General features: G+C 41.9%; 2 protein-coding genes and 1 long non-coding RNA gene across 3 annotated transcripts; all 3 read right to left on the bottom strand.

Annotated features, from left to right (window-relative positions):
* Positions 1-4,887: 4,887 nt before the first annotated feature.
* On the bottom strand, positions 4,888-5,941 carry LOC131249908 (ABC transporter G family member 9-like). The gene is made up of 3 exons (XM_058250646.1): positions 5,579-5,941; positions 5,257-5,496; positions 4,888-5,170 (listed from the first exon to the last, which is right to left on the bottom strand). The coding sequence occupies exons 1-3, from the start codon at positions 5,649-5,651 to the stop codon at positions 5,037-5,039; spliced, it is 447 nt and encodes a 148-aa protein (XP_058106629.1). The 5' UTR covers positions 5,652-5,941; the 3' UTR covers positions 4,888-5,036.
* A 1,528-nt stretch (positions 5,942-7,469) lies between these two features.
* Positions 7,470-8,737, bottom strand: LOC131249554 (uncharacterized). The gene is made up of 3 exons (XM_058250359.1): positions 8,584-8,737; positions 7,532-8,489; positions 7,470-7,490 (listed from the first exon to the last, which is right to left on the bottom strand). The coding sequence occupies exons 1-3, from the start codon at positions 8,610-8,612 to the stop codon at positions 7,470-7,472; spliced, it is 1,008 nt and encodes a 335-aa protein (XP_058106342.1). The 5' UTR covers positions 8,613-8,737.
* Positions 8,738-8,929: 192 nt separating this feature from the next.
* On the bottom strand, positions 8,930-10,604 carry LOC131249909 (uncharacterized). Its single transcript, XR_009172900.1, has 2 exons — positions 10,473-10,604; positions 8,930-9,418 (listed from the first exon to the last, which is right to left on the bottom strand). It is a non-coding gene; the product is annotated as an uncharacterized LOC131249909 (long non-coding RNA).
* Positions 10,605-23,777: the final 13,173 nt, after the last annotated feature.

A 23,777-nucleotide genomic window follows, 5' to 3' on the forward strand; every position in this document is an offset into this window, starting at 1 on the left:
ATTTCAATATTAGGCAATCTAAATTTAAACAATTTATTAATTGGGCTGGGCTCAACTATTTCTAAGAGCCCATGGGCCCACCCCAGCTAGGGTTACAAGGGTATTTTTGTCATATACCATGCAGGTGGGGGTGAAGTTCACCCAACTTAGTAAACAACATATATCTTGCACAAAAGTGAGCCACTGGCCCTTATTAGTCTCAAACCTATGTATAATTGATCATCAACTGTAGTTTTTAAATGATTTCTCTTCAAAGAAGGCATTAGCAAAAATCATATTTTAATTGCCAATGTTTCTCTTATTGGTAGGAAATCCTCTCGGCAGCTTCACTGCTTCGTGAATTTTTAAGTGGATTGATTACAAGGGGATTGGTTTTGGGTTCATACCATTTGATGGAGGGAGGAGAATATGTCCTGGCATACCACTGGCTAGCCTACTTGTGCCATTGGTTTTGGCTAACTTGGTCCACAGCTTTGAGTTGTGCCTCCCTCATGGAATGGACCCTAACTAGAAATTTGGATTGACCTTGGAGAATGATCATCCTTTCATCATCATCCCCGAACCAAGATCTTGATCATGGTGGGGTTTTGTTCTAGAATGATTATATAGATTTTTATTGTTGATTATTTGATCTTGTAGCCCTTTTTAGGACATGGTGAATGCACTCTAATTGCTCAGATGGCCCTTTCCGTGTTGTGGCGGTTTTCACTCTAATGTGGGTTGCCCCTTTTCTAACTCAGACATGGAATATGTAATGTTAGGCTCTTAAACCCTTACTGTAACACATCTTGATTTGAGTGTTTATGTTTGTGTGATGAAGAGTTGGGGATCTTCTTTTATATTCTTTTCTTCTTCTTTTTTTACACACCCACATACACCATATTGACACTCCATCCCATGATCTCAGTATTGAAACAGAGTTTGTATGCCACCGAGCAAGGGAGCCAAACCTAAAGGTCGGGGATCTAGACCATGCATTATGTGGGTCCATCATGAACATTCCTTGGCCTAAAAGGTGGTAGAGATGCTTAAACCAATAAATCTCATAAATCACCCCTGGCTAACCCAAATAAGGACTCCATGCAAAGTGACTCTTAAAAGCCTACAATGAATTAAAAAATAGTCATCACAAAACTTACTAAAAACAATATAAGTTTTGAATCAAAATGAAACTATATCCCTGAAAACAACCTTTTCTCAAAGCCAAGCCGCTGTCATTGGCATATCATATGGCTCTTCGGTAACTTTCCATCGGCTTATTATACACATAGATCCAATAACTTATTGTAAAGTTATGACCGTTAAAAGCTATAATATGTGTTTTAGCTGATTTTTGCTTCAGATCCATCCCCGCCCGAATTCTATATTAATGCTCTGTAAAATTGTCAATGATCCGCCTTACATCAATAGTTAGAGTTGGGCACGACCCGACTCGACTCCCCTAATTCGATTTGTCTGACTTGTCAGACCCAACTCAACCCTAACTGAATGGGTGAGTCGGTCCGAAATGAATAGGCTTCGCCCAATCTAAACTCAAATCGAGTCGAGTTCGAGTTACCCAGCCAAAACTCGATCCGGTTAGACTCGACTCGATCCAAAACCAACTTGACTAAAATTCGGGTATCTCTAACCTTATACGCTGCACCCGACCCGATCCCAAACTCTCTCTTCCTCCCTCATCCTCCTCTTCCAAGCCAGCAACCACCCACCACTACAACCACCCCTCTCTCTCTCTCTCTCTCTCTCTCTCTCTCTCTCTCTCTCTCTCTCTCTCTCTCTCTCTCCTCTTCCAAGCCCGGCAACCACCCACCATCATCACTGGATTCACCATTGTCCTCCTCTTCCCTCCCTCCCTCCCTCCCTCATCTCTTGATCCGAATCGGTACCAATTCGAACCGACTCAGTACTTTTTACCAGGTCGGACTCAGTCCGAATTAGTGCAGGCCAAACCCGGATTCGGATCGGTTCAAGCATACAAAACTCGGTACCAAGTCGAGTCGAGTTCGGGTCAGGCTTATTTCAAAACCGGATTAAGTTGGGTCAGCCCTAACTCGGTCTGACTCAACTCGGTGCCCAGCTCTAACAATAGTGGCCAAATAGAATGGGCCACAGCCCTTTTACCATCCTTAAAAAGCATAATCACTGGTCTAATTGCAATCTAAGGTTGTACTGCTGAAATGCTCTGGTGTGAAAGAAATGTGAAGTGTGAATTGCACCGGGCAAGCTCCCGTCCCGTTTCTCTCATTCCAAAGACTTAGCCATGGATGGTATCCATTCCCAACGACAAAATCATCCAACTTGCAAATGGGCCCGGTCCACACATTCTCAACCGTTCATCTTTAAAAAAACAGATAATGGTGTAATAGTTTATTCATCTGATTATTCCTCATTCAAATACTTTCAAATAAAGAGGAAGTTATCTTACTGATCAATTTCTTTTCTTGATAGTCACATGAGAAACCTATTTGAACCATGATTAGAAGATTCAGATTCTGGGTGCGACTCGTGATCTACTCATCAGTTCACTCGCTTGAGTCAGGATGAATTAGCATACAAGATCCAATCCAATCATCTAGTGTCCATCACATAGCAATTGGACCTTCCTGATCATGTGGTTGTGGCAAGCTTGCTGGTTGAATGTGGAATCCTGCTCCAACCGTTCAATAAATGGACATGCCTGATGATCTTGGAAACAGGTTGCGTCCTGCCTGGCCTCCTGGACGTTAATTGGTTGAGCCAGGGTTCGGTGGGGCCCACTGTGATGTATGAGTTTTATTCAGGCAATCTATCCATTTTGGAAGATCATTTCAGGGTTTGAGACCAAAAATGAGTCAGATCCAAGGCTCAAGTGGACCACATTGTGGGGATTGAACGTCCACCGTTAAAAACTTCTTAGCTGCGGCCGAAGTTTTGGATCAAGCTAATATTTGCATCTGTGGCCTAAGTTTTGGATCAACCTAATATTTGCATTTTTCTTTCATCCATGTCTATGTGACCTTTCGAACAGGTTGGATGGGAAATAAACATCATGGTGGGCCCCAGAAAGGTTTCAATGGTGGGTATCATTATCACCGCTGCTTCCTATGGTGTGGTCCACTTAATCATTGGTTCTCATTTTTGGGATTATACTCTAAAATGATTTTCCAAAATTGATAAATGGTGTGGATAAAACCCATACATCACGATGAGCCCCACATAGCCTACTTAACTGATTAACGTCCAGGCAAGTGCACGAGGCAATCCACTTCTGATGATCTGGGTCTTAAAGTGGCCGCCGCTTGAATGTGCCATGCTATGGTAGTGATTATGTTACTTTGCTATGAATGTTGCATCAGCATCAGGGTGCCCACCTGATCAATGGCTAAGAATTCATGCACATAGAAAAGGTTGGTTTGCATGAGCGGTTAGTCCACTTAATAATAGAGCCTTCTCACTGTCATAAATAGAAATTTCCTGCTTTATTGCAATACAGTTGGGCCACATCATCATTGACTGCATTTAATGCAGCAGTGCTGACAACAACAATCAGCTAAAAAAAAAAAAAATCTTTATTTGTGGCAAGCAACTACAAGAAAAGGGGGCTTTAGCCTCATTTCAAAATTGAGGCTAAAAAGGTTAAAAACTAGTTTTGCCTCAGTTATCCAAACCGAGGTTAAAACCCCCGTGGCTAAAGGCTTTAGCCTCAATTTTAGCAACAGAGGCTAAAATGACTTTTATAGCCTCGGTTCTTCAAGTGAGGCTAAAAGAACCTTTTTAGCTTCAGTTTTCTCGAAATGAGGCTAAATCAAAATTTTAGCCTCCATTGTTTCCAGCTGAGACTAAATTTAAATTTTAGCCTCAGTTGCCTCCAATTGAAGTTAAATCTATTTTTAACCTCGGTTCTCAACAACCGAGGCTAAAGCCTTTAACCATGGGAGTTGTAGTCTCAGTTTAGGTAATTGAGGCAAAACTGAGACTAAAGATAGATTTAGCCTTTGTTGGCATCAACCGAGGCTAAATTCGGTTTTTAACATCATTTATCAATAATCGAGGCTAAATCTAATTTCTGTCAACAAAAGCTAACAATATTATAATCAACCAATGATTGAATCTGTGCATGTTTCACCCATTTAACATCCATCAAGACAACAATCAACAAAACAATTAATGGTCAATTTAAAGTTTTCAAAACAAACAAACTGCCACATAGCCTTCCACATTCAGTAAGATCCCCTTCCACGTGACTATTTTCTCTCGGATCGGAGCATCATTTCCATGAGTTACCATCAATCCTGTAAAAAGGAAAACAGAGAACTAAATTATGATGAATATCATTAGCTTAGAAAGAAGAGCATGATCAGTCTTAAAATACTCACTGGAGGTTATTGTTTAATTTTCTCAACATGTGGAATTCTTCTGTTTTTTTAGCATTGGCATGTCACTAACCATCCTCCACATCAAGTAAGAGGAGAGCTTGTACATGCCTCAAGACCTCTCTTTTGTCAGCATTGCATGCTCTTGAGGGAAGGTGAAGATAGCCTGGAAGACAGGGAACGTGCCCCAAAATCCTGAGATGAAGAAAAGGAGCCCAATCTGTGTTGACAGGGAAAAAAAAAAAGGCGTGAGAACAAACACTTTACAAGGACAATAAAACCCATGTTTGGTTGCTAGTTTTAATATTTCTCTACACAATATTTCCCTTGCTTTATAGAAATCAAGTTTGATTTACACTCTTTAGTTGGTTTTTACAGTCCTAAGAGTTCTATTTCACAGGCTTTCCTAATAAGAGAACTTGCAACGACATCTTCAATTTTCATCTATTGAAAAAAATAATAAATAAATAAAAGAGAAGATATATCCAGGTTCTGATACCTGATCTTGAATGTGGTCAAGGGTAGATCACCACCATAAAAGACCTGCAAGCAAAGCGACCACTATTACTTGGCCAAACTTGAGGGGGGAGAACACCTCATGTTTGCTTTCTTTCACACCCCTCCTCATCATGACTGTGAACTGGTCCCACCATGATGTTGTCCATCTCCCCATCTTTTTATCATTTACGCTCTCTCCCCCTTGAATTTAATCCCTTTAAGCTCCCTTTTCAGCTTCTCAGCAATGTTACTCCTATAGGAAGCAGCCAATTCTTCCTTCACAGCTGCCCTATTCTCCTCCACATCATCACCAGATATACCTTCAAATAGATTCATTTAAGGATTTAAATTAGAAATTAAACCATTTTCTTTTATAACAAGGAAGAAAACAGATGAATATTCATACCATTCACAAGGTCGAGAAGGAAATCAGAAGGATTCGTGGCGACTGAGGGAGTGTGATTGATGCTGGAGAAGTAGTCCAAAGCCTCTGACCCTCTGCCGAAATAGAGAGGGTTCCCGTCTGACATGATCAGTCTTATGAAACGTAGAATTCTCATGAGAGTCCATCTGGTAAATATTGAAAGATATTTACAAATAGGGCCATCATATACCTTCCATCTGGTGATCGATGAACACTGAGAAACTGAAACGGATGCTTGCATTGAGGACAAGAAGGATTCTGATTACCGGGGAAATTAAAATCAAACAGCCCCTAAAAGATTTACCTTCCTCTTCTCTCTCCTCTTCCTTGTCGATCTCCTTTAGAGAGCTCTTCCCCGATGGCTGAGACTCGATCATTCCCTCCTTTTCCGTTCCCTTTCCCTGAATCTTTTACTGATTAATCTGATTAATTATCTCTGGGCTGTAACTAGCCCTATTCACTAGAAGCTTTCTTCCTCTGAATAGTGAACCATTCATTGCCTCTATTGCTGCCTTCATCTCTTTTGTCCCTTCAATCTGAACAAAAATGGAGCCTCTGATTACAACAAATCCCCTTATCCTAGGAATAATGACTTCTTTCCCCTCTCTATACCCCTAAACACCCTTTGAAAATGTGATTCAAACCATTCCTCTGAAAAATCTTCGATGTATGCCGTCGATAACTCCTGCAACACTTAGGTCTCAGCTCCCCTAGTTCAAACAATTCACCTATTTTAAAATATTATTAAAGCCCCCACCACTTTAAAAACATAAAATGGAAAATGTAAGAAGAAGAAGAAGAAGAAGAAGAATAAAATGAGTATAATTTGAATCATAAATTGGGAACCAAATCATAAATTGTAAGATTCCAATCATAGAATCATAGGATTTATTCAAGAAGGGTTTCAAATTGTTTTTCCTAGGATTTGACTTAAATTATAGTCCCCAACAAAGCTCTCAAGTGTTTTCTACCCATTATCATAGTTTTCTTAAGCACCAGTCATTAGATTCATGGAAGTTATTTCAACATTGTTGATTATAGTTAGTAACTTGTACATGCCAATATTACAACTAGACTGCATATGAGGGGGGCAGAATAAAACTGAAAGGTTAGCACTTGTATTAAACAAGCAAACACGCCAAGGAAAGGCACGTTTTCTATAGATGGTGAGATGACCATTCCAGCTTGGAACAGAGGCTCTCCAGCAGACCTTAAGCAGAATTTTAAAAGAAAACTTTTAAGTGAATTAAAGCTAATGCAGGAAATGTTCTGAATATATCCCAGTAACCATTGATGAGCTGACCTTGTTTTCCAATACATTTATGGTATATTCTAGCTCTTCCACAGACTTCTCTAACAGCTTCACCTCATCCTCCTCTTCAGCATAGTTCTTCCTTGCCTCAGTCATCTGAGATCGAAAGGGAAAACATTGAGAATCAAACATGACACAAGTAGGGGAAAAAATCAGAAATAAGGTAAGGATAACAAGAATTAGCAAGCACCTGTCGAGCTTCTATAGCAATTGCTTCATTTTCTTCAGCAACAGCTTGCGCCATTTCTAGCTCATAACAAGAGTCTCCTGCCAATTGCAAAGCAGAGATGATGGCAGCGATTCTCTGACCCTTTTCGCTACATAGTGTCCCCAAGGGCCATGGCCATCAAACACACCACAGAACATCATGTCTTCTTGGCATCCGAATTCCTACAACCCATATAGAACCCACATTTAAAAAAAAAAAAAAAATACATAAGAATTGAGCTCTCAGCAATTGAAAAATTGATTCATACTCATCAAACAACTGAAAATCGCTCTCATTTCTTCCTATACAGATCTCCATGCTGAAACTAAAACTTAAAATATTTAAACCTGTGTGGAATTAAAATAGCTTTGAAAGTAAGGAGACAATGAAATAGACTTAAAATATTTAAACAATGCATGGAATTAAACATACAAACCTGTGTAGAATTAAAATAGCTTTGAAAGTAAGGAGACAATTGAAAAACTTAAAATATTTAAACAATCCATGGAATTAACTAGCTTTCATCAGAAAAACATCTTGGCAAGGAACTACATGATACACGACCTGAGGATGGGCCCTGACATTTGGTGATCCACACTGTTGATCTGATGATTCCAATGCTGGATGGGCCACACCCAAAAATCACCCCAATGGGACAATCGTAACGGATTAGTGCTATGAGCAATACTCATCGTCCTGAAGGGATTGAATCCATCAGTTGCTAACCCAAGCCTGACATTACGACTATCATATGAAAAATTTGGGTGTTGCTCGTTAAAAGATTTCCATATAGGAGAATCAGCAGGATGTCTCATGCACTCATCCTTGGTTCGTCCCTTGTCATGCCATTTCATGTTTTTAGCTGTTTGTGCTTCCATAAATAACCTTTGTAAACTTGGTATTAATGAAAAATGCCACAATGTCTTTGCTGGAATCTTCTTAACTTTGGAGGGAATAGTTGTTGCCTCATCGTCATTAGAATTATGTTCCATCGTTTTCCATCTGGATATACCGCACACAACACATGACTCATCATTCACATTAGTCTTCCAATACAACTGGCAATCATTGGGGCATGCATCGATCTTGTTATAACTGAGGCCCAGTTCTTTAATAATCTTCTTGGTCTCATAAAAGGAACTCGGCAACGTCTCACCCTCGGGGAGTGCTTCTTTCAACAATTCAAGCAACATGGTGAATGACTTGTTGCTCCATCCATTTAAGCACTTAAGTTGATACATTCGAACAACAAAAGAGAGTTTCGTGAACTTCTTACATCCCGGGTACAAGGCTTGTTCGGCGTCTTGCAACAACCTGAAGAATCTTTCAGCTTCAAGATTCGGTTCCTCTTGTATTGGCTCCTGTGATGGCAACTCAGTTGGCATGTCATCCACACCTGATATTCCAAACACATCATGCAACAATCCATGCATGTCATCACGTGGAGGCATATCATCATGTGTACTAGTTGCAGAGCCGGAAGTCGATGAAGAAGACGCCTCCCCATGAAACACCCAACGGGTGTAATTCGGCATAATTCCCTCACACACAAGATGATCTACCACTTCTTTATGAGCACGCCAAAAGAGGTTGGCGCACTTTACACATGGACATAAGATCTTCTCCTCGCTAGCAGCATTGTTGAATGCAAACTCAATGAATTCCTTCATGCCCTTAACATATTCCAAGCTCACCCTATATTGTCCAAGGAAACAAAGGGAACTCTTAAAACAATGCAACTTTATAAGGAATCCAAATTAGAAGGAGAGAGTATTGCTCAGCACATTACCTTGACTTTTGCATCCAACTCTTATCCATCACTTGTATCCAACTTTGAACAATGCAATACTCTGCCCAAAATTCATGTCAATCCACTGTAGTTATTACTCTACTCAACATTGGTCCTGCTATTATCTTATATTCTAGTATAAATTGGTTGCCAAGGCTTCAGGACTCCTCTAGAGTCACCAACACATCCCTTAGCTACCACTAAGGGAGCACGACACCTAATTAAATTACAAAACCCCTAAACATCCACACCATGAATGATTGCAATCTCAAAAAAACTAAGTGTACATGTGGCAGCTATGTGACATTGAGGTAGATAAGAAAATATGCGTAGTTATGCATAAGCCTTTTTATTTTTTAATAACTGTGTGGACTTTTAGAGCCAATCTAGGTGCATGCAAAGTCATGTAGTGCACATGCCATCCTGCATAGACAACATGTAAGTAGTTCCTCAAGCACTATTACACTACCATAAAGAGAAAAATCAGTACAGAGTATACAGTTAATGCAACAGTTACCTAAGGATAGCCTATCATGCTTAAAAGGCTAAATAGATCACCATACATGTTAAAAAGGCTTATACGACAGTCTCAAATGTATCCTCAAACATGTTTATAGAATGGAAGTTCCATGGAATGCCACTCAGGCTGGTCCCTTTTGCATTTCTCATAAAACAAAGTAATGGATTTGCAAGTGCATAGCAATCTGTCTTATCGTATGTATTCAACTTTAAGTCTGGCACAACTCATCTCTCAATGTACCTCTTGTAGCACAGATGGGTCTTCAGAAAATATAGATGAAAGTTTGATTAGTCTATCGAGTCCACCTTGGTTGACCTAGCATTCATAGCAATATAAATCATCATCAACATTATTATCATTAGCCTACAACAAAAATTATAATAACTTCAAATAAAACGAAAGCTAAAACATTGTGCTTATAATTAGTAAAGCCATTCATAGCAAGTAACTTAAAACATTGTGCTTATAATTAGATTTGTGCCAGGTTGGCATGTAGAGCCATTCATAACAAGCAACAAATTATTTTTTTTTAATTTTTAATTTTTTTATTTTAATTTTTACAGATCTGATCTAAAAGCTTAGAATGACAATAATCCAAGTTAAAGATATGATGGCGCTGGAGCAGATTTTTCAATCCTTCGAGCTCTTTACAATGTGAGATTTTTTAGGAAAGCACTAATCCGTTTATCTACAGATCTAGATAACAGGGAGACTCAAAATTTTGGAGAAAAAAAACAATAGATCTCGTTCCAATACTAAGATCTGAACCTAACTACCATCAGAAACCAAATTCTTCTCTCCAAGTCCGAAAATTTAGGGTCTCATATAGGAAAAAAATATATACAAAGGATAGAGAAAAGATCATCAAAATGAAGAAAATGAAAAATAAGAACAATGAGAAGTATTTCCAAAGAAATTCGCAAAATTTCCACTTCTAAAGTCATGAATCAACAGAAACTCAAAATAACCAAAAAAAAAAAAAAAAATCATTAAAAGAAAAAAGAAAATGAGAAATCAAGAGCAAGAGTAAGCAAAATTTTCCTAACATTTTAAAAAATCGACGAAATTTCCATGTGAAATCTCTGTTTCCAGGGTTTCAACTAGAAAAAACTCGAAAACATGCTAAAAGAATCAAAATCTGCAAACAAGGAAATCGCAAAGGTCTTCTTTATGGGAATCCGATAGAATTCCGAAAAAAAAATAAAAAATCTGATAATAGGGAGACTACGATCTAGGGTTCTCGATCGAGAAAAAATAGAAAAACAGCAAAGAAATTCCAAACAAATTAAGAAAAACAAAATTGAGAGTTAGAACATCCGATCTTCGACGAGATTTAACAAGAAAATGTGGGAATAAGAGCAATACCGACCTGCACGTCCGAGAAACGAGAATTCCGAAGCTCCTTTCGCCATCAATCGACGAAATGGTTAGAAGTGAAGAAAGAGACGGCGATTTTCGAGCAGAAATTGAGAGAAATGAGGGTTTTGGGAGACTTGCGTGGACTCGCAGGGACCTTTTGCCCGAAAAGCTGAGCGAGAGATGGTGCCTTGCTTTTGTATAAATAACGAAAACGCAAGGTCGAAAGTACCCTTGCTCTTTTCTCAGTATAAAGGCAGGTGTCCGGTGCGATATTGGCCTCAGTTTTCATAACCGAGGCAAAAACGGCCAGAGACCTCTGTAGGGCCCACCATGACATGGCATCCGCTCCATCCATCTCTTATGATATATTATTTTAGAATGGGACCCAAAATAGTAGGCTGATTTAACATTCCAATGGGCCATAATGCATGGATCAGTGATAATAGGACCATTTACCTTTGAAATCTTACCGTGGCCCACCGTGAAAATGACAGACTTTTGGCCTCAGTTACTCACCAACCGAGGCAAAAGGGTAGACATTGGACATACTTTTAGCCTCGTTTGCTCACCAACTGAGGTAAAATGGTAAATTTTTTGCCTCAGTTTCTCACCAACCGAGGCAAAATGGCAGACTTTTGGCCTCAGTTTTCAATAACCGAGGCAAAAGGGTAGACTTTTGGCCTCAGTTGCTCACCAACCGAGACAAAAGGGTAAACTTTTGGCCTCAGTTTTCAATAACCGAGGCAAAAAGGTAGGCTTTTGGCCTCAGTTTTCAATAACCGAGGCAAAAGGGCAGACTTTTGGCCTCAGTTTCTCACCAACCGAGGCAAAAGGGCAGACTTTTAGCCTCAGTTTCTCAACAACCGAGGCAAAAAGGCAGACTTTTAACCTCGGTTGCTCACCAACCGAGGCAAAAGGGCAAACTTTTGGCCTCGATTTCTCACCAACCGAGGCAAAAGGGCAGACTTTTGGTCTTAATTTCTCATCAACCGAGGCAAAAGGGCAGACTTTTGGCCTCAGTTCTCAACAACCGAGGCAAAAGGGTAGACTTTTAGCCTCAGTTGCTCACCAACCGAGGCAAAAGGCAGACTTTTGGCCTCAGTTGCTCGCCAACCGAGGCAAAAGGGCAGACTTTTGGCCTCAGTTCTCAACAACCGAGGCAAAAGGGCAGACTTTTGGCCTTAGTTGCTCACCAACCGAGGCAAAAGGGCTAACTTTTAACCTCAATTTCTCACCAACCGAGGCAATAGGGAAGAGTTTTGGCCTCAGTTTCTCATCAACCGAGGCAAAAAGTGAATTTTTAACCTCAGTTCCTTCACAACCGAGGCTAAAAACCATATTTAGCCTCCTTTTTTTGAACCGAGGCTGAAAAATTGAGGCTAAAGGCCTACTTTCTTGTAGTGACATGATCAGACTCAAGCCAGGGGTGAATCATCTGGGTGACCCAGGTCTTTAGTCCCAGTCCACCTAGCGTCTTAAGCCTTCGACTTGAGCACGAGTTGTAAACTGTTGGGCTAAACACTTTGGGATCTGATAGAGCTGACGGCCAAAGAGTGCTTAGGCTCTTACCGTGATGAGCCGGACTGAAGATGTGGAGGTGGTCTAACTCGCTGAGACATTCATACAAAGAGAGAACACTTGAATGTAAAGGCCTAACGCATGGATATCAAGACCATCCATCGTGTGATAGTCCAATAATCAGACCGATCCATTCATCAAGTAGTTAGGGACGTCGATGGGTGGGGCGTAGCCAAGCTCTCGTGCTGCCCCAGTCCAGCCCAAAATCCTATGAGCTTCTGTCAGCCAAAGAAGATTTTTCTTAGGCCGTATTTGTGCCTGTCTCAAATGGTATTTAAATGCCATGAGACCAGCCTGGGCCAGCTCATGTCCACTTTATACGAGTGGATGTCACGAGCACATTACGGTGGGCCGACAAATGTGGACAGTAGGATCAATTTCTTCTTTCATGGCTGGTGAAATATAAGTATGGACTTGGGCCAACTGGGCCGCATAAAGGGCAGCCCAATATCGGCCCAAAACTAAAATAGATCATATTGCCTATGCATAGATCCACCTATGGGCCCAAGAGTTAAGCAGAAGCCCACCACCTGGCTGGCCCATTAAACTGACCCAGTGTTAGGACCAGTATAAGGAATGCCTAAGGTTAAAGAATAAGGGAGTTATATATATATATATATATATATATATATAGAGAGAGAGAGAGAGAGGCATGCTCAGCTGCGCACGCGCACACCTTTGCACTTGTGCCATGGGCGTCTAATCTGAACAATCCATGTCATGCGGCATCCCATGAAACCCCAAGGGACCAATTTTCACCTAATCTGAAACTTTGGTGGGCCATAGCAAAGAGAGATGCAAATCAAGGGAGGAAATTGTTTTCTTTTTCCATGGCCCACCAAGTTTTGGATCAAAGTAGAAGTTAGGCCCTCCAGGTTTCATGGGGTGTTGCATCACGTGGACAAATTTGGGACTCACATCAGGTACGATGAGTTCTCAAAAAATTCGCACAAGTTCGGTGCAAACTGGCAGGCAGCGGGCGTGCGCACCCACACACACACACACATATATAAATTACATTCCAATGCCTTTTTAAAAAGGTTTTCAGCATATTAATTCAAGTAATCATCCTTGGACACTTCCCCATTGTACCTCCCCATTGTATTTAGGAAAGTTAAGGTGGCTTGCAAGCAAAGGAGAGACAACTCTAGTGGGCTCCACCATGATGCTCAGGTGGAATCCACCTCACTTGCCCGGTGCATCACCTACTTTACACTTGAGGTTCAAAAATTAGCCCCATCCGTGACTCAAGTAGGCCACACGATTGTAGCCTACGTACAATGCAACCCTCACCTGTCAAACTGTTTCCTTTAGTGTGGTCCACATTAATCATGGATGGGCCTGATTTTGGGCCATGCAAAAATTTTAACATGACATTTAATGCTTGGAATGGATTTTATGCAATCACAGATTCACAATGGTGGGTCCTGTAAAGATCAAAGTGATGCCTCCCTTCAACTGTTTCCTCTAGTGTGGTTCACCTGAATCACGGGTCTGTTTATTTATTTTTTTCCCTAAGTTTAATGTTGGATTATAGTGGTCAGAGTGGCTCTCATGTATCCATCACAGTGATGTGGGACTTAATCTATATGCGGAATAAGCCCACGGATCTGTCTGTGCATGGGACATGGCGATTAGAGGGTCAAATAGCTTACCTAGATGAGATGCCGCCATGGAAGCCGGATAAGAATACCAGAATACCAGAATTCCTGTAGAGCTTAGGATCTTCCTTTCCTTTACACCCTTTCTGCAACTCAAAAGATGGGACTCGAATTCTGCCGTGGTGTAGGATCGGGAACCCATCTCTCTTATATAGAGTCTGTGGAGAGAGAGAGGTTGAAACTCATTACAACTCTCTCTCCCACGCTCCACATTATAGCATCCTAGTTCAACTCAAATTGCTGTCTACGTAAGACAGTTATAACATTCCAGCCCTAGTACGCAAAGCTGCGCAGATAGACCGCGCAGTGCATCACATGAAGTGGGGCCCACTAGTTAACTCAATCCTATAGTCCAACTGATAGGACAATCCAGACCGTTGATCAGTAAGGCCCACTACATAGAGTTCTTACAAGTGAACCTGTCATAAACTAGTGGTAGGCGCCTTAGAAAACTTTCTTTTAAATATCCGGTTTGTGTCTCACCTTGATGCATGTCAAATCCATTCCAACCATTAGATTTGAATTACAACATCAGGTCCAATCAAAATAAGGTTGGCATGTGATTCGGGTGGGCCACACAAAGATATGGTTGGGAGAGACATCCACCACTGATTTTTAAAGGGCCTATGATGATGATTATTTGAAATCCACTCCAACATTTGGATGCCACACCAAAATTTACACCTAGGTTCCAAACATTAGGCTCGTCCACCTTGTGTAAGGGCTCTCTTATACAATATCTGCAATCGTGTGGTATACTTGAATCAAGGATAGGGCTGATTTTGGGGCCTTGGGCCTAATGTGGGGTGAAACACCAGGCAATTAGGGAGAATTTCACTTAAATGTTTGTGGATGTTGGAATGCGAGTGAATTAAGGTCACTTGTACTTTTTTGGGAAAGCATTTGTGATCTTGTTATAGCTTGGGAGTATTATACTTGACTAGAGTCGCCACTACCCAATTATTATGCTTCTATAATCAATCGGACCTTGTACACATTAGGAAGGAAAATTCAAAAGTTCTCTGTCATAATACGACTTACTGATCTGCGACTGCGGATTCGAAGTAAGAGACCACGATTACATAAAGGAAAGGTGTTAGGCACCCGCTTAGCCCACATGGTTGCACAATCTCTACTTCACATGAGTGTACAAGCTATTAGGGATTTGGATTTGTTCTCGCGCATGAGCGATGCAAGGTGTGTGTATGTTGTGTCAATGCACCCTCGTTGACAAACGATAGCTCGGGTTAGATAAATGTACCCTGACTCATTTACTTGTCGAAGCGGTATAACCAGTCAACCTGAACTTTTGATGGGCAGGATCCAATTGTTCGAGAAGCCACAAAGCACGCACTCAAGTTCATTGGGTGACAATGCAGTGGGTTTTTTAGTGATGTGGTGTGTGTATAATGCGTTGTTAATACACCATCGTTGCAAAGTAGTAGCCTAGGTCAAAAAAATATACCATGATTCACATCTCTATTGAAGAAGTAAAATAGCCAATCAACTTGAGTTTTTTATGGGCGGGATCCGATAATTTGATAAGCCACAAAGCATATACTCAAATTGATTGGGTGTAAATGTTATGTATGAGATGTAATGTTGATGGGTGTGATAAGTAGGGGATTGAGAAGGGAATGACTGTTGTACAATGCCAGTGTAAGTTTGAATGAAATTGATCATCGGTGGATGAGGGGTGGATGAGTTTGTTGTAAGGACTGACTAGAGTGGGTTAAATCAGCCTTTATATGGCTCAAGTGGCTAAGGTTAGGGCTTAGCTAGGCTAATCTGGGTTGGACTCCTCTTCTCCCACTCTCACTCCTCCTTTGTGAAGGGATGGGTTGAAAATAGATGGGCTAGGATGAAATGGATTTATCGGATGTTTCTTGCATTTTTTGGGATGGATTGAAATGAGGAAATGAATTGGCTATTTATAGGGTTTTTGGCCAGTTTTTCTGTAACCGTTGGGAAATTTAAGATTGAAAAGGGTTTTAAGGCCTAGATTTGAGATTGTCACATGGTGGAATCTCATCGATTAGATTGGATGGTGTGGATTGTAATTTGGGCAAAGGGGGAGGACCACACAGTCTTTTTCCCTTTACCACACACTTGTGGGTTAATCGGAGCAGCCCCACATGTTGTGCACCTTCTCTTGCCAAAGCAGGAGAGTTGCCACATGGCAGGCAACACCCACCACATGGAACCTTGCTAAATTTTACAAGGGTGACCTCATCACTCCACTTAACCTCATTGTAAATTTTGGAGAGATTCCAATTAGTAGGTGATCCCCGACCCAAATCATAAATTGGCCCAATTTTTTTGTCAAGGGTGTTCTTGAGGTGTTATTTACCCCTTGGTTTACTCGAGTTTGTTTTATTATTGTCCCAAGTGCTAATGGGGCCGAGATTTGGGTGTGGACTTGGGCCTAGACAAAGCTTAGACTTGGGCTCAATATTGGGCTTGGTTTTAGGTTGACTGAGTTGACTAGATTGACTAAGTTGACTGAGTTTGTTGAGGTTGACTGAATTAATTGGGTTGATCAAGTTCGACTGGGTTGCTTTGATCAGCTTAACGGTGCTAGGTGGAGTGTTTACAATGTCATGGTGGGGCCTATTTGAGTTGCTAACCTCTTTACTCGCATGGTGGACCTCTCCCACTAGCGAAAGCTACTTGATGATATTAATAGGATGGCTTATTGGAAATCTTTTTGGAAAAAAAAAAGTACTAAAATGTAAATTCTAAATTATATTAATGGGTGAATCCTTAATCTCGAGGGCTACCTAGATGTGTTGTATATTTTTGCTTTCCATCCATCTTCTGTGTTGTATATTTATGCTTTCCATCCGTTTTCCCAGCTTAACTTAGGGCATGGGCAAAAAATTGAAGCAAATACAAACCTTAGTGGACCTCACCATGGAGACAGTGGTCATTGAACGGCCACCACTAAAATCTTTCAAAGGTTCTTTGTAAAGTTTATTTGTCATTTACGGGGCATTTGGATTGTAAGTTTAGATAAGTTACTTATGTCTTAAATAGCTTATTTTACTTTCTATTTTTTTAGTAAATAAATTTGTTTGGCAAACAACTAACTTATTTGCTAAAAAGTATAAAAACATATTTTATTCCCAACATCACATATGCTTTTATCCTTCAAGTTTTTCTGGTCCGCTCTCATATTCATTGTCCATCATGTGGGGCCAACCTCTGATGTTGATTGTTCATTATGATGGGGATTTTCTCCTAATTGTTGGGTTCGATGAAATCGAACCAGTTTTGATGTCATCGATAATTGTCAGATTTTTCACCCCCTGGTCGTTGGGACAGTTTTTGGTCCTGTTTCGATATCATCGAAGGACCTTAGATGATATCGAAGGCTGTCATCGAGAGACCTTCGATATCATCAAAGAGTTACGCAGATGCGATTGCAGAAATACAGATTCTGCGGAAATTGTTTTCTATTTTGATTCTACCTCTTTCTATTCTTAGATAAAAGGATGTATGCGGGATTGGGGTGTAGATTCCAGGGTTTTCTAAGGTTTCCTAAAGGTTTTCTAGGAGGGCTTAGGGCTATCAAAGCTGTGAGAGAGAGAGAGAGAGGAAGCTTGTGGAAGGGAGATTCTATTCATAGAGGTGATCTATGTCACGCCCCAAACTCGGAAACCGGGCTCACAAAATTTTCGATCGCCGAATCCGGTGCCGACAGCCTCCGTAGAACCCCATTCTCGACCCCCAACGCCCATTCGCCAGGTTCCGATCCTGGGATGCTACGAGGAGGATTTTCAACATCAGTTTGATTCGTAATAAGCACAACCAAAGGCATAATCCACAAACAACAACCAAAAACTCCATCACATTTCCACTATGATAAAAAACTTTACAAGTACAATGAGCATAAAGGGAAATACAATGAAGATGAACAAAAACTCTAAAATGATCTGCCACGCACCCAAGCCTCAGCGCTGCTGCGATCCAGCGTCACCTGCACACAACGGTCGTGCATTAGCTTATAGAAAGCTTAGAGGGTGGTGAAAGTGTATGCTTAAGGTGGTAATGCAGTTATGCAGTATCAGAGTAATGCAGAACATGCTGATGAATGCCAAGAATACCATAGCCGTACCAGGGCTATGCGATGCAAAGCATGAATGATGTCGACCGTACCAAGGCCATGCAATGCGAAATGCAACTCAAGCATACAAATCCCTATCTAAGTCCACATATCGATACAGCTCAAAATATGGAATATCACCGGGGTCTAGTACACTCCAAACCAGATTGCCGCCCCATCACGTGCAATAAGGTGAGTGGAAAAGACCTCACTATCCGCCTGCCAATATCGGGCTCGGCTCGTCAATAGCGGACCCATTTCTCGAGCTGGTCAGACTCAGCCTAACATTACCCCCTACTCTCGTGCGGGTAAGGCCGCACCCCCTTCCAACCGACCACGACACAGTGGAAAGCGCAACCGTCTGGTAATCGGCACTCAGTGCTCATGCACCCACTCGATCTAGACGTTGGAGCGACCTCTTGGTACCATAAGGGTTTAGGGACTTTCACCCAGGGATATCTATAGCACCCCATGTAGAACAAGATTTTCGGTATCCAATCCTGCCAACCACGATACGTCTGTGGAGGCTACGGCCCTGATGTCGCTAGGGCGTACAGTAACCATATCATACAATGCGAATGCATGAATTACACTATTCAGTCATACAGCAATCCTACACGTATCGTGCGCTCATGTAGGGCAACACCCCCTATACGGGAGCCCCTAAATATTCTGTCCGAAGGCATATACTATGATCAGTCATTTCTCATATCAAGCATACGTATGATGCATATGATCATGAATCATGGAACTAAACATGTTATATGGGATGGATGATGTTCATAACGAAGATGGGCCTAGACAGCCTACACATTACACGCATGGGCCCTAGGGAAAGTCATAATGCAGACATTTAACCAACACTATACTTGCAATGGGGACGTCAAACCGCCATTGCTCCCAAGGTATAGCCTCGCCGTAAACATCATTACATAAATCATGTTAGGATTGCACATTGCAATGGACCTTAGGTATATCCCATTGGGCCTTCAATACATCAAATGGGCCGTATCATATGGGCCTCATATTCATCAAGTGAGCCACATCAATGGGCCGCACCAATGGGCCTTATGTGCATTGCAATGGGCCATAACCCGTGGGCCTTAGAATGCATCAATTGAGCCTAATCTTATGGGCCTTATGTGTATCAAATGGGCCACACCAATTGGGCCCCATATGTACATCAAATGGGCCTCAACCCATAGGCCCTAATACATCTTAATGGGCCTTAAACCATGAGCCCCTAATACATCAAATGGGCCTCGACCCATGGGCCTTACATATATATCAAAGTGGGCCTCAATCATGGGCCACAAGTAAACTAAGATGGGCCTTACATATATATCAAAGTGGGCCTCAACCATTGGCCACAAGTAAGCTGAGATGGGCTTCCCACCACCAGTATATTATATATAATATAATATATAATATGTATATATATTACATACAATATTATATATAATATAATATTCTATATATATACATATATATATACACACACGCGCGCGTACACACCCACACACGCACGACACACGATCACACCCATCGTCCCTGGACGGTGGGGAGAAAGCACAAACATCATAGTGGGCTCCATCGTCCACCTGGACGGTGGCAATAAAGCACCTATCACTGTGGGCTCCATGTGGGGCCCACCATAATGTTTATACTTCATCCAACCCGTTGATAAGGTCACGTAGGCCTAGATGAAGGGTGAAAATAAATTTCACCCTGATCCAAAACTTCTGTGGACCCAAAAAGGGTTTCAAGGGTAGAGTTCAATTCACACTGTTTCCTATGATGTGGGCCACCTGAGTCTTGGATGGACCTCAAAATTGGAGGGTGGTCCACTGCCCTTAGGGCCCACCATATGAATGGATTGGATGACAAATAAACATCAAGGTGGGGCCCACGGCTGCAGTTGTGGGTGGCTGTTCGCCAGCCCGACCGCCCAGCGTACGTGCGCAGGCGCTGTCAGAAGGCAGCAGCAGCAACTGCTGCTTCTTCTTCTTTTTTTTTTAAATGCAGTATCTTGCGGTTTTTCGGGTGTGCGGCCTGTATTATGTAAATCCATCCCAGCCATTGGTCTCTGCAGGCTACGACAAGTCCATCGAGCCCAATATTGGACATGTCCTGGTGCGTAAGAAATTTTAAGCACATTTAAAAGGTGAAAATCATCGTTTTTAATACTATGGCCCACCAGATACTCGGATCAACCTCATTTCTCAGCTCAACGCCCAAAATAGTCTGAAGAAAAGGTTGGACGGCTTGGATTGAACACATGCATCAAGGTGGGGCCTGAACAAGTGGTCCACCCAAAAAGCTTGTGAAGCAAGCTAATATTTTTGTTTCCCTTACACGTCCAGCGTCCGTGGACGCTGGACAGTGTTACCTAGCACTTTAAGGTGGGCCCTGTCCAGGTGGGCCATCAAATGATGGATGGTGGTCACAACATATATGAAAAGTGGGCCCCCACCTACAAATGGCTTGGGATCAAATACATGCTTCATGGTGGGGTCCATTTAAGTGGGCCACACAACCTTATTATCATGATCTTATAAAAGGAAATGAAAAGAGAGAGAGAGAGATAGAGAGTGGGACACGCGTGATGGAGGGACCCTGGTACTATGGGCCCTCCCTTCGATGATCTACAACATAAATCAAGTGGCCATTACATGTGGGCCCCTTTAAATCGAAATCCAACGGTGGAGATCCATTCTACACTAAAATAGACGGTCTAGATGACCCTAGGTATGCAAGGAAAGTAAACATCATGATGGGGTCCATGGAGAATGGCCCTATCATAGAATGTTCATGATGATCCAAGTGGGTCATCGGCCACATCTTAGGGTCCAAAGTGAGATCCAAACCATTGATCGGTTGGCCTCACTTGGCCCATCTTAAAAACATTAAAAACTATCCTATCAAAGCACCCACCGCTTGATCTTCTTGCTTCCTTGGCTTTCTTAGTTCCTTGTGCTTCTCTTTGATGGAGGAAGATGAGAAATGGATGGCTAGGATGAGAGATCTAGGGATGGAAAGGTGGGCCACACTTGTAGCTTGGAAGAGTTGGAGAGCTCATACGTATGGAATTTTTTCTTGCTTTGGGAGAGTTTGAAAATGAGAGAGAGACTTGTGAAGGGAGAGAGAGAGAGGGAGTGATGGGTGATGGAGTGATGGATGTGGTGGTGATGGGTGTAAGAGGCTTTTTTTAAAATTTGTGACAAAAGTTGTAAGAAAAGTATGGCTTGTGTAAGAACTTTTTGACTTTGGGGCTTGCTTGGGAAAGGGTGAAAGGTGATGTGTACTTGAAATGATGGGATTGATGGGTTGATTGATTGATGTGACATCTCGTAGAGATTCTCTCGAAATTCGCATGCGCGGCATTTTCCTCACACCGAACGCTGGCCCACATCTCTCAACCAGGGTATCGCCTCAACGCGCGAGTCGCGGCATCGGAACCGCGGCGACGACACGGTCGCTACGGTATAAGTCCTAGGTTGAGTCGACTCAGGTTGACGGCATGAGAATCAGGGTCGCGCGCAAATACTGGTTAAGGGTCGAAGGTTGCCGGAATTCAACCGGAAGGACCGCGGTAGCCTATGGAACGGTACGGTCTAGGATACGGGGCTTACAATCTACTTCGCAGTCCACGTCTCAATATTTTTACATCCTCGTGATCGGTGAGGTCCTTCTGTTTTTCATTATTCTCTTATTGTCCATCCACTTCTGCATAAGTGAAGAAGGTTTGATCCAAGCGATGTGTGCTTGTAATCGGTTGTAACATTCTGCTTTATAGTGGATTGTTGATATGGATGAGGTCCCATGGTTTTTACCTCTTTGAGGTTTTTCCACGTAAAATTCCATGGTGTCGTGTGGTTTATGCTTTGATTTATTTCATTACTTAATTATCCCATAACTCTGGTTTGTTCTAGGAGGCTAGATCCTAAGGTTTTAGTGCAAGGCCCCCAACAAAGTGGTATCAGAGCTAAGTTCATTGAACGGAGTGGGATCGATTTTGAATTATGAAAGGTGGCTCATCAAGGATGATCAACCTCAATGGTTCTAATTGGACCATATGAAAGGCTAAGATGAAGGACTTGCTTTATTACAAGGACGTATATTCTCCAATTTTAGGCATATCAGCAAAATCCAAGGATATGTCTGATGATGATTAAAAGAAGATGGATCGGAAGACGATGGAGTTTATTAGACAATGGCTGGATGATTCTGTGTTCCACCATATATCTATGGAGACCTCAACCGTTAGCCTATGGCTAAAATTGAAAGGGCTGTATGAGAGGAAGATAGCCGGTAATAAAATTTTCCTAATAAGACGACTTGTGAATCTCAAATTCAAAGATGGTGGTTCTGTGGCCGAGCACATGAATGAGGTTAGCAATATAGTGAACCAGCTCTCCGCTATGAAGATGGTCCTGGATGATGAATTACAGGCTTTGCTATTGCTTAGTTCATTGCCTGACAGTTCGGAGACATTGGTGGTGTCTCTAAGTAACTCCGCGTCAGACGGAGAAATATCCATGGAACAGGTAACTAGTTGTCTCTTCAATTAGGAGATAAAGAGAAAGTCTCAGGGGTCTACTCAGCAAGAGGCCCTTGTGACACAGGAACGGAGGAGAGGAAAGAACAGGAAGGGCGGAAAGGCCCGAGATAAATCAAAAGGCAAGTCGAGTACCAGAAAGGATGTTAAATTCTGGAATTGTAGCAAGAAAGGCCACTACAAGCAGGAATGTCGTGATAAGAAGAACGACAATAAAGAAAAAGAAAAGGAGAAGGAAAATGAATCAGATTCCATTGTGGTCGCTTCAGATGGCGACGTTGTAGTTATTCTTTTAGCAGATCATGATGTTTGTCTCACGGCTATGAGTCAGGACACCGACTGGGTGATTGACTCAGGAGCTTCTTTTCATGCGACTCCATACTAGGACTTCTTCACAATCTATAAGTCAGGTGACTTTGGAACCGTGAAGATGGAAAATTCTGGCATATCGAAGATTGTAAGGGTCGGTGATATTTATGTGAAGACCGATGTGGGCTGCACATTGGTTCTTAGGGATGTGAGGCATATCCCAGACCTTCGCCTGAACTTGATGTCGACGGGAAGGCTAGATGATGATGGCTATGAAAGCCAGTTTGCTGGTGGGTGTTGGAAGCTCATCAAGGGTTCGTTGATCACAGCTAGAGGAAAGAAGTGTTGCATCATTTACAAGGTAAGTGTCAGTGTGTGCAAGGGTGGGTTGAACGCAGCGGAATATTCAACTATTGACATATGGCACAAGCGTTTAGGCAACATGAGTGAAAAAGGGCTTCAACTACTAACGAGGAAGCGGCTCCTTCCAGACGTGACAGGTACACCTCTCAAAACCTATCTTGATTGTTTATCAGGGAAACAGTATAAAGTTTCATTCGTAAAAATTGCTTCTCATGTTAATAAAGTGCATGCATTAGATTTGGTTTGTTCTGATGTTTGTGCTCCTATGAGGACAAAAACCTTGGGTGAGGCATTGTATTTTGTTACTTTTATAGATGATGAATCTAGGAGGGTTTGGGTTTATGCTTTGAAATCCAAGGACGAAGTCTTTGGTGTGTTTAAATTGTTTCATGTTATGGTGGAGAGAGAGACAGGTAGATCAGTGAAGTACATCCGCACTGACAATGGTGGTGAATACATTGACGACTTTTATGAATACTGCAAGTCCCTGGGTATACGGCATGAACAGACGGTTCCCAAGACCCCCAGCATAATGGTGTAGCTGAGAGAATGAATCACACCATTGTTGAGAGAATCAGATGCATGTTATCCCATGCGAAGTTGCCTAAGACGTTCTGGGGAGAAGCAATGCACACAGCGGTGTATTTAATAAATAGGTCTCTATCAGCCCCGTTGAATGGAGAAGTACCTGAGAAGGTGTGGACTGGACAAGATCCATCGTACAGTACAGTCATCTCAGGG

This window comes from Magnolia sinica, chromosome 6, assembly GCF_029962835.1.
Source record: "Magnolia sinica isolate HGM2019 chromosome 6, MsV1, whole genome shotgun sequence".
Classification (NCBI taxonomy): Eukaryota; Viridiplantae; Streptophyta; class Magnoliopsida; order Magnoliales; family Magnoliaceae; genus Magnolia; species Magnolia sinica.

Excerpts from the sequence above, each read along its gene's own strand:
- LOC131249908 (XM_058250646.1), bottom strand. The coding sequence starts at position 5,651 with ATGATCGAGTCTCAGCCATCGGGGAAGAGCTCTCTAAAGGAGATCGAC. Across the intron at positions 5,497-5,578 it reads AGAGGAGAGAGAAGAGGAAG|TTTCTCAGTGTTCATCGATC; the intron begins GTAAATCTTTTA and ends CATCCGTTTCAG. Across the intron at positions 5,171-5,256 it reads CCTTCTCGACCTTGTGAATG|GTATATCTGGTGATGATGTG; the intron begins GTATGAATATTC and ends ATCTATTTGAAG.
- LOC131249554 (XM_058250359.1), bottom strand. The coding sequence starts at position 8,612 with ATGGATAAGAGTTGGATGCAAAAGTCAAG. Across the intron at positions 8,490-8,583 it reads AGTTGGATGCAAAAGTCAAG|GGTGAGCTTGGAATATGTTA; the intron begins GTAATGTGCTGA and ends TGGACAATATAG. Across the intron at positions 7,491-7,531 it reads TTTCATATGATAGTCGTAAT|GACGATGAGTATTGCTCATA; the intron begins GTCAGGCTTGGG and ends CAATCCCTTCAG.